The 15801-nt window shown below is 42.0% G+C and overlaps 1 protein-coding gene across 1 annotated transcript in view; it reads right to left on the bottom strand.

Annotated features, from left to right (window-relative positions):
• Window positions 1-15801, bottom strand: part of VIPR1 (vasoactive intestinal peptide receptor 1) — a 76958-nt gene that overhangs the window by 25166 nt on the left and 35991 nt on the right. Inside the window, exons 3-5 of the mRNA XM_009275936.2 lie at window positions 13177-13280; window positions 8605-8705; window positions 6355-6487 (exon numbers count right to left, since the gene is read on the bottom strand). Coding sequence (XP_009274211.1) covers window positions 6355-6487; window positions 8605-8705; window positions 13177-13280 — 338 coding nt within the window. The remainder of the gene's footprint in view (window positions 1-6354; window positions 6488-8604; window positions 8706-13176; window positions 13281-15801) is intronic.

Raw genomic sequence — 15801 nt, 5'->3', positions numbered from 1 at the left:
AAACAATTTTCTGAGCCAAAAAAAAAAAAAAAAAAAAGAAAAGAAAAAGTGTTAACTTACCCTTAGCACACTCAACCTTTTGTGTAACAACAAACAAATTAAAAACAAACCAGCAAGACTGCCTAGCAAAAAGCCATCACTTTTATTTCTTCCTTCATTTTAATTGCAGCTGTAGACTAGATTCAAACAGGTTAGCAATAAAAAAGACCCACAAGGTTTATGTTCTACCATGAAAGGGAACTGAGGTCTATGCAAACAAGAAATCTCCTCCTAAATCAACTGGGTGCCTTTGACTCCTTCCTTCCTTCCCTATCATGGAGTCTGACAAGAAAGTAATTTTAAATGATAAATTGGTACATTAGTGGGTGGCTCTGCAAATTCTCCTGGAAGATGCATGGAAATTTTGGGTGTTGAGGACTTAACACTATCTATGAATGAAGAAATTTGACTAAAGAAATTCTTAAAATGCCATCTTGATAGAAACAAAGTGGCTTCTGATTGAGGCATGTAGCCTTCAGTTTGTGAGAGCCTAAGTTGTCAAGTTCAACGCCTCGGTTACAGCAATTTCTCATCTATCAGGACTTATAACAAAGAAAAGACCTTCATGGGAATAATAATCTTATGTTTTGATGATGGACCCTTCAGCTCCTGCTGCCCTTAGTGGCTTCAACTGTAAGTCAACCCTATAAAAAGTACAGCAGATAGATCAATGTAACTGAATTCACGGTCACCATCTATCTCAGGCACAGGGATAAGAGGCCTCAAACACACATTTTCCCTGTTAACATGCTGCTCTGCATCAATGGTGCCCCAGAAACATTATGCAAGAGTGCTCTTAAGCCTTGGCAATAGCAAATTAATTCAATTTATCTTAACCCACTTTCCTCTAGGTCACAATACATTGCATTTTCATGTGTCCATCATTGCCTAAGAGCACACACTGGAATACTTACTCTACGTCAGCTGTCGCTGGGCAATTTATTAAGCCATTATAACCTGGATTTGTGTCTGAGCTTGTTGATTTGTTACCGCTTTCATAAAGCAGAAATGCTATTTCTAGACTGATGAGCTGTGCTGTACAGCCATATACATGCACACACACACTACTGCAGCAAGCTAAGTCTTGCCTGCTCCCATCAAGACTGTGGAAGGATTAGGAAGAAGCTATTGGGCTCAATCTCCATCTCTCTTTCCTGCACCACCACTTCCACTTGCACCAAGGCTGGGCCACTACCGAACCAGGATAGAGTATTATTTCGATGGTCAGAGTATCATTTCTCTAGCAATAGCTCAACCCATACGGACCCCAAAGTCCCATGAGATAACCTTAGCCTTTCTTTGTGCTTTCACCTTTAATGCCAGCTGAAAGCCAGTTGAAAATGGCAAGGCATTTAAAAGTCTGTCTCTGTTAATATGGAAGTAACATGAGACAACCTCTATTTTATGTGCTTGCAACACAGCAAAACCATGTCCCTAAGTGCCTCATCTACATGTCTACAGCTACTGAAAAAGTGTCAGCTGATGTATTTACACATTTTGGGGACTGACCCAACTCCAAATAAAGTCAAGGGAAAGATTCGCGTTGTCTTCAGAAAGAGTTCTGCCAGGCTCTTCCCCCAAGCCAGTCATCCAAAGTTCAGCAGATGCCCGCCTGTGCTGCTAAAAAGAGCTCACCCTCCTCTGTGTAGGTGGGAGTAGATGCCTTTCCCAGAGAACGTAACCCAGTGAAAGGGCTGAGTCTCTAATACTCGTTTCATTTTTACACAAGTGCATAAAAAGGCTTATACTCTTCCATCTCTCCAATAGCCTGCATATTGGGGCAGTCCCACATGAGGCAGAGAATACGGATCTGAGTAGCTTCAGGTGGGGGTGTGCTGGAAAAGAAAATGTGTCTGTCTTCAACTTCCATATATAAAGTTCACTTAGGGGCCTGTAGCTGTTATCAATTTGGCCTGAGGAAGCTTATGTGAAAAAAAACAATTTTTCACACTGAAAATATGAGATATCTCTATATGTTCACAATTGCTAAAAGTCCCACCCTCCTTTGCAAAGAAGAATTTTTTGTTGGAATTTGATTGTCTTACTGGAATGCAAAAGGAAAAAGATAAATGATGTAGTCTCCCTTGGCTGAATCCTCAGCAAAGGCAAATTTGAAGACCTCAGAAAAAGTCATCCTGAATTAATTCTGTAGAACCTGATCTTTGTTTATATCAAACTGTCGGCTTCTTTGTCTTCAGCTAGGCTGGAAATTTAAGTGGTTCATCATTATGCTATCCAGATATTACAGTAATGAAACTATATCAAAACCTATCCATAAAACCATAAAAAATCAAATGAAACAACAACTGAAGTGTTCAGTTCAATCCTTCTACCAGGTTTGCTGTTTTGGCTACTGTGTTTCGCAGGGTGTTCTCCAGGGAGAGAAGGAAAGGGGAAGACAAAGCATGGGAATGCCAAGACGGAAGGTCACTAGGCCTAAGAAAACTAATGTAAAAAACTAAAACTTGTAAGGAGGCCTCTTGAGTCTGGCAGTGACAAAAACCCCAGAAGAATGCAGGCAAATACAGGCTGGAAAGTGACGCAATTTTTCCTGCAGTATGAGTAACCGTTGGATGCAATAAAGCCACGTGCGGCAAGTTTTCCATCAGAAATGACCAATTACTGAGGCAGAACGTATTCTGAATGAATCAAAAGTAATAGTTATTGAAGAAGTTGGAGTGGGTGATTTCACAGACCCCTCCTAGCCTGATCATCTCTACATCTGAGTGCTTAAAGCCCAGAGTGACTAACACACTTGAGTATATGCCTATTTTTAAGCAATTTAAGCCAACAGGATGATTCAGTTACACATAATTACAGACATACTTTATGACTGAAGGCATGACATAGAGAAAGAAAGTGGTTTTGGTCTACTAATGACTGTTGGTACCTTGGGAAATATGCTGTGTGTGTATGTGGCCATCAGACTCCTCTGCTGTTTCTACCCCTCTAGAAAATTCAAGGTCCCTGCAGTGTTTTCTTTCCCATTGGAAAATCCCACAGTGGGCTTTTGGAGGGCCAGCCTTCTCTGAAGGTCAGCCTACATGCTTCTACATGAGCCAAGGGATCCCCATTGTGCCTAAGAACAAGCCTAATTGATCTGGGCAGCTGGGGGGAGGAGAAGGCGTGAGGGACATTTGTAAAGCTCCTGCTGCTGAGTTTCCTTGGTGTGGGAGAAGGGGCCTGGGCCACTTTGCGCAGGTCCTGGGATCAATGATCATTTAAGCCTGCTACATTTAGTTATGAAAACAAGCCTTGCTTGCCAGCTCAGGGTTTCTGCCCCATGGAAACAGGCTGAATTTGTCACCCAAGCAGCAAGACTTTTCTTTCTCCCAGGAGTGGGTTTATCAAGAAAGAAGGACCAAGGAATTCAAGGAGGCTCCGGGTGCCACACATCACTCTGTAAACATCACCCAGTGCATGGTGCATGTTCTGGCTCACATGATGGCTCGGTGATGCTCATCACATGTATTTTGGCTGCATTACTGCTGCATTCTCAGGCTCTGTGGCCCACAGAAATGCCCAACAAACTTAGTTTTTCAGGGTGTTCATGTTGAACTTAATGGTAAACCAAAACTATCTGAGTTTAAAATGGCATAGAGTTAACACCGTAACCGAGGTTTCCCACGCTAGGTAAAATGAAGTAAAAATGCTATTGCAGCAAAGCCTATGAATAAGTTTTTTTTCGATTACATATATACCTACATGTAGGGGAGTTTCTACTTGATTGGAGCATTGGCACATTTGTTGGTGGAGAACTTAAAATATTTTTGTGTGGCTGGTGCATAAAACAATTTTAAGTCTTCTTACTGCAACAGGCAATGCCAAATTCAGGAATTCGGTCCCTTCATCAGAAATGCTGGGAGCAGTCTCTGTTCGTTTGGATTTTATAGCCCTGAATCTGTTCTGGAAGGGGGGTGCCTTTATCCTTTTTTCCTTAAGGAACTAAATGTTTCTCTTCTAAAAAAACCACTATTATTGCTTTGGTTTTGCCCTCTTCTAAAACAGCATAGTGGTGAGAGCATTCACTAAATTGAACTGTTTGTTCAAATCTCTCCTCAGAATGAATGAGCTCAAGGCCATATCTAGCCATTATACACAAAACCTTCAGTAAATTGTGTGTTAGGCCCTGGGTATATGAACTAGTGCCCAGGTCTCCCAAGTCAAAACTTTAGCCTGCAAGTTCAATGCACAAACAAACCAATTATTTAACGTAACTCAAGTCAACCTAACCCAACCAAACCCACATAAGCACAATGGATTTTATAACTATTTCTGCAAACAGATGAATATTAGGAGAGGCATTTTGACTGCGTTTCATGTTGGTATTTTTTCCCTATGACCTAAAAGGTTGTCCAAAATGTTGGGTCTAGATGGGTGCAGAGACAGATTTGTTCCACATATTTTTATAACCCTTGTGCATCATCCAGCCATTCACCCTGAGCTGGCATTTAACATGAAAATACTCTGATGGGGAGAAACACACACAATGGTGGTAGCCATGGGTCTGCCCGAAAGCACACTGGCTTCCAGGAGCTGTGGATTCTGCAGGACAAAGTCCTGTATTTATACACAGAAGTGTTTCTGGATAGACGGTTGAAGCGAACACTTCTCACACAGCTTTCTGCAGTCGTGCCTCAGTCACGACCCAGTGCAAACTCCCGCAGGGGTGAGAGGTTCGTTCAAACTCTATGGCTCGTTGGGTTCTTGGCTCCTCTGCCAATTAGCATTGTCAGTTATCTGTGGCAGCAGACACGGGGCAATTTTTTATTCCAGTTTATGTGTCATTCTAACTATTCACGGACCTTCACAATAAAACCCCATTGCTAAAGAATACAGATCCCAGAGAACCACAGAGGGCAAAAAAACCCAGAGGGTCACTGCAGCGGGAATGTGTCGTGCTGCAGACAGTTCTCGGGGAAAAGCTGGGAGTGGGCTGCTCCGATATCAACTGAGAGGTGCTCAAGAAGAAAGGTTGTTGTAACAGCAGGGACAGGACTCAGGGTAAGGATACAGAAAAGCCAGAAGGCTAGGAAGGAATTGGGTGGATGGAAGAGAAAAGAGAATCCTTTTTCTGGTGCTGTATGACATAAAAAAACAGGTCCAGAAGCGATCTGCTGGACTGCTGTGCCCGGTCCCCTGCTATTACCAGCAAGCAGCTCATCTAACATTATGAATTTATTATGGAGGGTTCCTTTTTTTTTTTTTTTCCCCCTGACTTCTGATCACAACTCCTTATTTTGGTGATTTCAATTTCCTGCCTAAATTTATTCATGACTAGTGTCCTCTTACGTCAATACGGCCTTTAGATAAACAGCTCTTCTCCCTCCTTAATGTTTGCTCCAGCTGATAACACTGAGTTTGAAAGTGAAAAAGATATCCCAACTCCTTTATTCCCCTCATTTATCATCCCAGTGGGGAAATCTCACAGTTGCAGACAGCTAGCGTGGGATACAGATCCAGATGAAAAATAGACAATATGATGTCTGCACATAGATTTCCTGCCTAAACTCCGGCATAGATCTGGTCACTGCAATCGGCGGAGCCCAGAGACCCATCCAAACGCAGGTGCCTTCTTCAAAGCGAGGTGAAGAGCTCTCCAGACTCCAGTGAGTCTATTAATTAGAGCTCGACTGACTATGGTTGCACTTTACACATGTAGCTCATGTATAGGTACTTACCCCGTAGATACCTGAAGTTAGTTATATGAATCTGGATCTGACTCCCACCCTCACCGAAGGGAAAGGTTTTACTGAATCCCTAAATACAGGACTGCAAGTCTCCTTTGACCAGAATATCCAAGAAATTAGCATGGGACTGGGAGATGGACACAGGACTGATGGGAGCCCCAAAATCTTATCATAGAATCATAGAATCATTAAGGTTGGAAAAGACCTCTAAGATCATCGAGTCCAACTGTCAACCCAACACCACCAGGCCCACTAAACCATGTCCCTAAGCACCTCATCTACACGTCTTTTAAATACCTCCAGGGATGGGGACTCCACCACTTCCCTGGGCAGCCTCTTCCAATGTTTAACCACTCAATGTTTAACCATCTTGTAGAGCCCCAGTCGTGGGTTTGACCTCAGAAGGGAACAGATGCCTATAAACTTTTGACCCTGCTAATTTATTTTATGCCTTTTCCATGCAAACTAAACTGCAGCAGTCATGTTTTTGTTTCTTTCAAACGAGAAAAAAAATTGAAATCTTCCCAAAGTACTGTCTCACGTGCATTTGCAGGGCAATTTTTGGTGCATTGTTTAAGAGGGGCAACAGAATAAGTTGGAAACTTCAATGTGTGCGGCTACTTACTGAACTCACAAAGCAGTGTTCAGATTCTCCGCTTTCAAATAGGATGACATCTTTTATGAAGACTGCGATGGCTCTCATTATGAAGGACATGAAGAGGTGCATATGAATATAATTTCGAGTACAGTGTAGTTTTCTGTTGGGAAGAGATGAAACAACATTTCTGAATAGCACGGCTTCTCAAAAGCATTATTTATCTGTTTACATGTTTCTTCTGCCAAGACATAGACTTACAATTAAACATTAGAACAGAGCCAGACTATGTTCTGATGTACATCACTGCAAATTCACTTAAGCCTTTTTAAATCCACAAAATATGTGGCAATCCATACATCTGCAGCAGTGTTGCGGCTTTTCCAATTCTCAGAAAAAAAGGTCAAAATACAGAATGACAGAAAACAGGTCCATCACACTGCTCTCCACTGGAAAAGAAATGTTTTTGACTGAGCAAACTGTGCTCGTGATAAAGGTCTGTTTTCTACAGAATGTTTGTACTGCAGTAATTCTTTTCAAAGTGGAATGTTTCTTTAGGAAGAGAAATAAATTCTTAGCAGCAGCTGCCAAAATTAACACGTATTACAGGTTTTCTGGAGCAATATGAACTATATTTTCACTTAAAGATGAGTAGTTATTAATGATTGAGAACAACACCAGGGTTTTTCTGTCCCTTGCCCACTAATATTTTGAAGATGAATTCTGATCAAGTAGGTCTTTTTTTTCAAGTGAGACTTTACATCAGCTAGATGGAAGGGCCTAATACTCTGGAAATGGGTACTTTGTACAGTCATCAGAACCACAGCAGTCCTCACTCAGCAACATGATCAAATCACCACCTCTTAATGAGTCACTGTGCATTGGCAGAGTTCATGCTCTTAATCTCTGATGATGCCATGATAATGCGACTGAGCTGAGTCCTCCGTACTGCAGGCGAGGGCAAGTCAAATTCCCCTGTTTCTCACAAATGAGGAGCGTGAACCCCGACAGTTTCACCAGCTTGGCTGGCACCTTCTACCTTGTTGAGATGAGATAATTTGCATGTGTGTCTGATTCACTCTTCCCTTGTAGGAGGAGTGGAGAGAGCGTGTGTGCTGAGAAGTGCAAAGATCTTGAAGGGTGAGGCCAGTCTTGGTATAAGTGTGAGAGTTACCCTAGAACGTACGCTGTTTCCTACAGCTTTCTTTGGGGGTGATGCCTGGAGCAGACTGTCATAAATTGGACAACCATATAACGCATTTCAGGGAAGCCACTGGAGAGTGGCATGAGGAGATGGAATCACATCTAGAAGGTTCTTCCATCTCACAGAGGTCTGCTTTTTGCTGTTCTCCCTGTGGAATCACATCTAGAAGGTTCTTCCATCTGCTTTTTGCTGTTCTCCCTATACATAAACAACATTATAATAGGAGATTACCTTATATGCAGACTTCATTGGAGGCACCAAAATTTAGATGCCTGAATCTATTATAAACAATAGACACTAAGGATTAATTCATTTGCTGCAATCTAGGCATCTAATGTCATTTGATATGCTGTAGAGTATCTGCCCATCAATCCATAAGGGCCTGGATCTCCTGAAGGTCCCGCATCATATCTGCTACCCTTGTGCACATCTCAGAGACTCCAGCATGTCTAAAAAGGTTCTGGGTGTCTATGTCTTGCCATAGAGCTGTAGCAGGAAGCACTTCTGAAATAGATTTTGGGAGGTAGTTTTGGGGTGTGATTCACCTGTACTGTTTTGAATATCTACTTTAGTAGAAATGCATCATTCCACAGTATCCATATATTCCATACTGACTAGGTCTCTGTGGACTATAACAAGATTATGGGACAATGGCCTCTAATACAGAGATCCATCACGAAACAATCTACATTTAGTGAGATGAATCCCACCTAAATAATTGAACTGGGGTTATAACTCTCACTCAAAGGCCACAAATCACATACCAAAAAACAGTGGTACTGAAATATGGAGGAACTTTCCTCCCCTGTCCAACCGAGACTTGACAGAAGTCTTTTGGATCCATCTGTAATACTCATAGCCTATAACTTAAACAGCCACTACGTCACTACGTCACCACAAATCACATACCAGAAAACAGTGGTACTGAAATATGGAGGAACTTTCCTCCCCTGTCCAACCGAGACTTGACAGAAGTCTTTTGGATCCATCTGTAATACTCATAGCCTATAACTTAAACAGCCACTACGTCCACTACGTCACCCCCTTACCTATGCCTTTTTTGCTCATGGTCTTACCTGAAGAGACATAAAATGATCATAGCAGCTGTGAGAGCAAGGAGCGATAAGGTATGTCCAATGGTGTAGCCGGTCTTGACTGTGCCATAGAACGCCGTTTGCTAATGTGAAGGAAAGAAAAAGAGCAGGTCTTTCAAAGAGCTGCCAACATGCATTCTGAAATACACCATCACTGAGCTTTTACTGACTTTCTTGGTGAGACAAGGAAATCATCCTACTCCATTCTCTTAAAAAATCTCCAACTCCTTCACCCTTTAAAATCACATCCAATAGCGTACATGACTCGAATACCACCAGTGTGAATAAGAAGAACGTGTCTGGTTGCAGTAGAGCTTGGATCACTCCAAAACCAGGTTACAGTTACACAAGGGAAAAGTTCATGCAGGAAGGAGTTTGATTTGACACTTGCAGAGACAGCCACATGGTTATAAGTTTGTGGAACAAGAATGACTAATGTTCAGTTAAACAGCGCACTGACACATCGGCTCTGAGGTGGTGAGTATGATGAGCTTCATGTTATTAAGGAAGTTTGAGGACAGAACTGGTCTGGAAATTGGTTTGCTTTTGTGGAAGCTAGACATTGTGTTTCGGCAAGTAAAAACTTAAAATGTTCTCATTGAAATCACAGATAGGTTAAATCAGAAATATATGTTAAGTTGGAAATTAGTTCATGGCTTTTCTCTTTGACAGCACACAGAGGGAATCTCTCAGCATGGGGCACCACGGGACTTAAATCCAACAGGGAATCCTGCTCTAAATAAAATGGGAAAGTAAGGCAACAAAACTCCAGACTTCTAAGGCTCTCCAGCAACATTCTAAATCAATATATTTTGATTTGAAGCTTAAAAAAAGGACAAAAGATCATTGGTATTTGGACATTTGTTTTATCAATGAAAAATCCAAGTTTTTATGAGAATTTAACTGTTTGTGGAAAATCTAATTTTTCCAGCCCTTGATTGACCCTCCTTGTCACCATTTTCTATAAAAAACCTATACAACCAAAACCACAAAGAGCAGTTTAGACAGAAAATCTAAACCTAACCTTGTTTGGGAAAACACTCTTTAATAACAGTGAGGGTTGACATTTTTATACGCTATTTTCATAGGCCTTGACAAGTGCTAGGTACTTTACAGAACCAGTAAGGCTGAGATGAGTAGTAATCCTCCAGCATTTGCACAAGCCAGCTTGGAGGGGTGTTAAAACAAGACAGAGCTTTCAGAGAGTGCAAAGGTTACACTGGTCTTACCTATATTGCTTCTTAGACCACAGATCTCAGAGACGGCTAAAAGCATGGTGTCTTTACACCCCATTCAGTGAATCCACATCACTAAGAGCTTTGGGTCAGTAACCTTGAATACATAATTCATAGCAAGGGTTTCAGACCAATTTATCTACCTGATCTTGCCCATATGATGCCAGGAGGCTGCAATGGTGATGGAGGCACCCAGTATTGTATGGTCATACCTAAGCCTCGCTCATCTGCACTGCATGGAGGGACTTGCATTGCAGTAAGGAACAGCAGAGGTTCCACCTTTCTACCCCACTGTCTTGCAGGTTCCACCCAAAGCTAACTAAATATAGTCTTGTTTCCAGTCTTGTCTGAGTTTGGGCTCCCAAAGGCAGCTGAGACTTTTCCAAGTCAACTTCCTTCATGTTGATTTCATCTTTCTCTCATTATCTAGTTTCCTTCTTGATGGCACCAGAGCAGAAGTGTTCCAGGAAAGACCTGGCCAGCAGAAGGAGGGAGCTTGTGGTAGGGGACTGAGTTTGAGGAAGAGGTTGTCCCACACTATATTTAGGAGAGCAGAGAAATGGGGGAAAGGAAATGAAGAGATATCATAGGAGATGTCAGTAGTGGGGTGGTGGATGGAAATTCTCCAGTGTGAATACAAGTATAGGCCTTTTGCTTCTTAGAGTTATTCACAGGAGCAAGTAATGCACAGAAAGATCTTGGTATTATTCAACAAGCAATCCCCTGCCCTTATATTTTACGATGACCAATCCTTCTTGTGTACAGCGAGATGACTCTGCATTGAGCTTCAATGTAGCATGTGGGGTCATCCCTGTTCTGGAAACAGCACATAATGACTTCTCACTCTTCATTTGCACTTGCTAATGACAATCACTTCCTATTTATCGAAGCAGAGAATTTGACCTAAGATCATAAATGGAACTGGAATTTCAGTCAGAGCTCAGATTACTAAAATATTCTTATTAGAAAAAAGAGGAATTTAGAGAAGTGAAGGAAATGCATGCCAGGATGCCTGGGTTCTAGCTGTAGACCTAGACTGATTTACAGAATGAAATTAGGCAATTTCATCATTCTCTCTCTGACTTCTGAAAGCCTCTGCTTAATTTCACAGGAACGTGATAAGAACAATTAAAGTAGATGCTAAACTGAGATTAACTGAGAATTACCTTCCTTGGTTTCTGTTCAGTAACCTCTACATTTGTCCCTTGGTAACTGAGATTAGAACGTGAAACATTTACATTTGTAAGAGAAAAAGAACAGAAATACTGATATCAAGTCTTTCAGTAGCCCTGCACCCAAACATGTTTTGGATTCGTGTCACCTAGCCTAAAGTCATCTGGGCTCCCTCTAGAGTAAATGCAAAGAGGTCCCTTTGGAGAAAAATGTGGGGTGAACTGACCTCTGCAGGTGTCTGTTTTCTTCACCATCTTCAGACAGAGCCTATGGGGACATCTGGGGTGGCCCCTCTCTGACCAGATGGAGGCACACAAGGGAGAAGTTGTGCATCACGTCTGACAACGGGACAGCAAAACAACCCCCCCATTTGCTAATACGTGGTTTTTAAAGGTCAGGTTGGAGAAGGGGTAATTATCACTGCAAAGGTCATAAGTGCACTACTTTGGTGCCTGCATCATCTGCTTCTTAGGGACTGCCAGAATTCACAACTAAAATCTTACACACAGCCCATATTTATTTTTCATATTTTTCTTGTTGTTTCTGACTTGAGACCAGTAGGCGTTAAAAGTGCATGAAGCGTTTAAAGCATGGAAGGTTATCAGTCTGTTCTGGACCTCATGTCACATACAGCCTGCTGTTCTCCTTTGTTTCTATTCCCTTTACTTCTTCCTCCCCAAATTGACAGCCAGTTCAACAACAACAAAAATCTATTCTTCTTCACAGGCTAGTACTGCATGTTCACCCCCCTCAGCCACCTTTCACACAAATTAGACTTAAACAGCATGACAAAACCGCGGAAATCGAGAGAAAATAATTAAGAAAGAATTAAAAGAACACAATACGTGTTCTCTTGGTAACGTGGCACTCTGGCAACGCTGCAATCCATTGGGTCGCCAAAGCATGTCCCAGGAATTCCCAAATCCCCTTTGCAGCTGGAACATAAACCAGAGCTCTCGATGGAGGACCTTCCCAGAGCAGACCCGTAACAATGGCTTTCGCAATGTGCAACTGGTGCCACGCAGCTCGATCTGAGAAACGGGACACTTGAGGACGTGAAGTCGTGGCTGACCTCGAAGGCAGACTAAGGCTTTCTTCAGTAGAGCCCTGAAATTCTTTGTGCAACTGTCCCTTTGCTATTTTCTGCATTCTTTCACTATTAAGGCTGGCTCAGTTCTGTTCAGATTCTCTGTTAACTCTTTGAGTGCCTTGGTAGTGTGTGACCATACGCAAAGACCTCTCACCATATATATTTATTCATGACTGAGATTCCTATGTCCAACATTCACAAACACTGACATATATCATACAGCAGAAAAAAAGCATGGGCATAGGTTTAATATAAACATACGGCTGCAGTGAAATAGAAATCTTTTCTGGCATAAGCTTTTTCTTGTTGACTATGGGACAGCTATAGGTGACTAGTTTAGATTAGATGTTGAACTTTTAGTTAGGTGAGTCTTTAGTTAGGTGAGATGAATCTTGCTTTTAATAACATTTATCCTCTTTAGACTTTACCCTTCATGTCTCAGCATGCAGCAAACCAATAACAAACTCCTTCCTGTGTAATGACAATACTCTATAAAGCTAATTATACCTAGGTCAGTGATTACTAATTTACATACAGGCAGTATCCCAGAGAGCTTGCGGATTTCCTTACAAAATCCAGTAACATTGCATGAAAATTAGTGTGTTCCCTACAGTTTTCTAGATCTTAAGCTGGTTGAGATCAGCAGAGCAGCACTGATGGCAAGTGAGTTACTCCTTTTATCCCTTTTGATCCTTCGATACTTATGTTGGCCTAGAAATAATGGAATCACCATATCTACTTAAGGATCAATATAAATGTGGAGGGCTTGTTTCAAAGTTGAACATGGAAAATGAAGCACCTGAAGTTATGTGTGGGCATCACAGAGACACTGGTCTGATCTTCTCAGGTGCTGATTTCCTACCAGCCCCCTGGAAATCAAAGGGAGGATCGTCTCTTTGACCAGACGTTTGATCTCTGCTTCCAGGGATCCTCAAGAGGATCCTTCCTTCTTGAGGAATCAGGGTGGGAATGGAAAAAATTGGGCATGGGAAGATCATGTGATTTTGCTATCGATCCCTGGTACATCTTGATGTCTACCCATCCAGCTTTACAAACCTCTTCCCCTGGAGTGCTGTTGGAATCATATCCACAAGCTACGGCATATGGCGCAGGGTACACATCTGTCCAGCCCTGGCTTGTGCAATTCCTGGTCACGTTCCCTGGAAGAAAAGAGAAAAGGATGATTTCAAAAGAAACGTTCAAACTGCTGTTAAACGTCTGCCTTTTATTGATTCAAATGCCAGAGCACATTTCTTGTAACACTTAAAATGAGTAAAATTCTCATACTTTTTCTCTGTTACAAAGTGTTCATATTACACAGAACACATAAATGGGAGGGAAAGTTCAGGGTCGTAAAGTTCAGGCCTCAAAAACAAGTACATTTTAATACTGAGGTGCCCACAAAACATCTCTTCTAATGGTACCATAATGCCAGTTGTACCCGGACCTTTGGTTGTTGGCACTGCACCAGTATTGTTTGAGAGTGTTATTGTCATATTGCCTTTGTTCCTAGAAATTTTTTCATCTAAACAGAGCAGTGAAGTATTTACGTCTTTCACTTCGCTTGCGAGAAGCCAAGACAGGGATAGATAAAGTGGTCATTTCACTTTATGCAGGTAAGGTCGGAGGTCTGGGAACTGAATGCAGTCCTCAAAACACAGACCTTGCCTACAAGATGAGCCCTGATCAAATGTGATTCCTGGGAAATCTACTGCACTCTTGTTTGAGAACGAAACACTTCAAAATTTGGCTATGAGGGGAGAAAAAACATATATCGACAACCTGTATTGCCTGTTTTAACATGTATGCTCAAAGGCAGGAAGATTTCCTGGACTTTTAAGCAAGTTGAGTGCCTAGGGCCTCCAGCCGGCTAAAAAGAGCCTTAATTAACATAAGGACGTCTCTCTCCTTCAGCCAAAACTGACAAAACTGTGAAGTTCGCATGCCTCTCTGGTACTCTGCACTTCCTGGTCCATCCGGGACTGTAACGGGGCTGTCCGGTGCAAAGCATTTCTCACTTTGTAAGACATCTCTGCTTCCTGTCCCAGCTGGACCTCAAACCCACATTGGCTAGGGGATGTACAGACGTTAATCAAGCAAAAGAAGGAGAGACCAACAATCTGACCAGGATAGGCCTTAGCCTAAAAGGCTCGTAGTCTAAAAGGCCAAGATAGATGTTTGTCAGACAGAAATAAGAAAGAAGCAATAAATCCAACAGCACGTTGCAAATTCCCCCAGCACGCACTCTGACCAGCGGTCCCCACCCTGTCCGTCTCATGCGGATCACATCACTGTGGCACGCCTTTGGTGTCATTTATCACACAAAACTGCCTGCCATCCCCGACTGGAAAGCTGGTACAATAAACCAGAATGAACAAACAGTAGTCAAAACTCGCTTCTTAGATGAAGAATTACATCAGTGGAACTCAAGAGCTTTGCAAACATTTCCAACAATGGGGTTCTTTGCGCACAGGAATAATAACACTGCAAACAGGAGCAAATCAATTATGCAGCTATGAGTCATGAAAACATTCAAGCATCACCTCCAGGAATTTCTGACAATTGAGTCATCTGAACATCTTCCTAACCATAGACCTGTCTTACACTGAAATCAGCAGCAGCCTATCCCCTGGCTTAATTCACGTCTTGAATCCCCGTGAGAGGTGTATTTTGACACTAAAACTTGCCCCTGTAATTTGCCTTTACAACAGATCTAAACCCCATGAAGGCTCTGGTGCCTTTGTTCACTTTAACAGCTTCTCCAAAAGAAGTTAACCTTAGCACAGTTTGGTGGGTTGCTGTTCCCCAGGCTTTTTCTGCACGGTCATTGTTTGCAATTCTTTTTACCAGGGTTCATATCAGGATCATGAGAGATCTTGTGCAAACAAATGAAGGACATGACTGTTCAGTACTTTTTTTTGTTGAGGTGTTATGTAATTTATGTTATTTCTTCTTCATTACAATGGTTCCCATTATCTGAACTTTTCTGCTTCCTATTTCCTGCTCAAAACTCCTCCTCTCCGTTTGGGAATGCCTTTAGCTTTCACAGTGGTTTTGATTCTTTGCTTCTTATTCCCAGTGAACTAAGGGGTGCTTCTTTCAGCTTAATTTTCTCATATTTCTCCTATTTATTCTTTTTAAGTGCACTTCCTTACAATTGTTTGATTCTTTTTGTAATTCTTCTCACTGCTCTCAAGGATACTTTCAAAAGTTGTCTTAAGGCTTTAGCAGATGCGGAAACTAAGGTAGAGGGAAGCACAATGATACAGCATCACTGGGATTAAAAAATAATAATAAAAATGTTCCTAATTTTAGGGAAACTCGCTTCACAGAGAAGTTTTTCTACCACCCTTTGCTGCCCATGTCACTTTTCGATGCGCAAATCAAAACATGGTATCACACGGCGTGATACAACAAACCTTTCTAATAACTCTCATGTTCTGTACTAGACGTCTGGGAGGTGCAAAAAGTACGAGGTTAGAAGACACAGATGTTACCACACCACAATTTTGGCTCAAGTGATGGATGGTGTCTCCCCTCAGAGCAAACAACATTTCTAATTAGTACTACTTACCAGATTACTTTCTATACTGAAAATGACCACAAAATCTGGAAAAGTGCCTGTCGTGGTTTAATCTCAGTCGGCAACTGAGCACCACGCAGCCGCTCGCTCACTCCCCC

This window comes from Aptenodytes forsteri, unplaced genomic scaffold (assembly GCF_000699145.1).
Source record: "Aptenodytes forsteri isolate BGI_AS27 unplaced genomic scaffold, ASM69914v1 Scaffold80, whole genome shotgun sequence".
Lineage (NCBI taxonomy): Eukaryota > Metazoa > Chordata > Aves > Sphenisciformes > Spheniscidae > Aptenodytes > Aptenodytes forsteri.
Note: the sequence above shows the minus strand (reverse complement) of the source record. Positions and strands in the feature narration are given on the sequence as shown.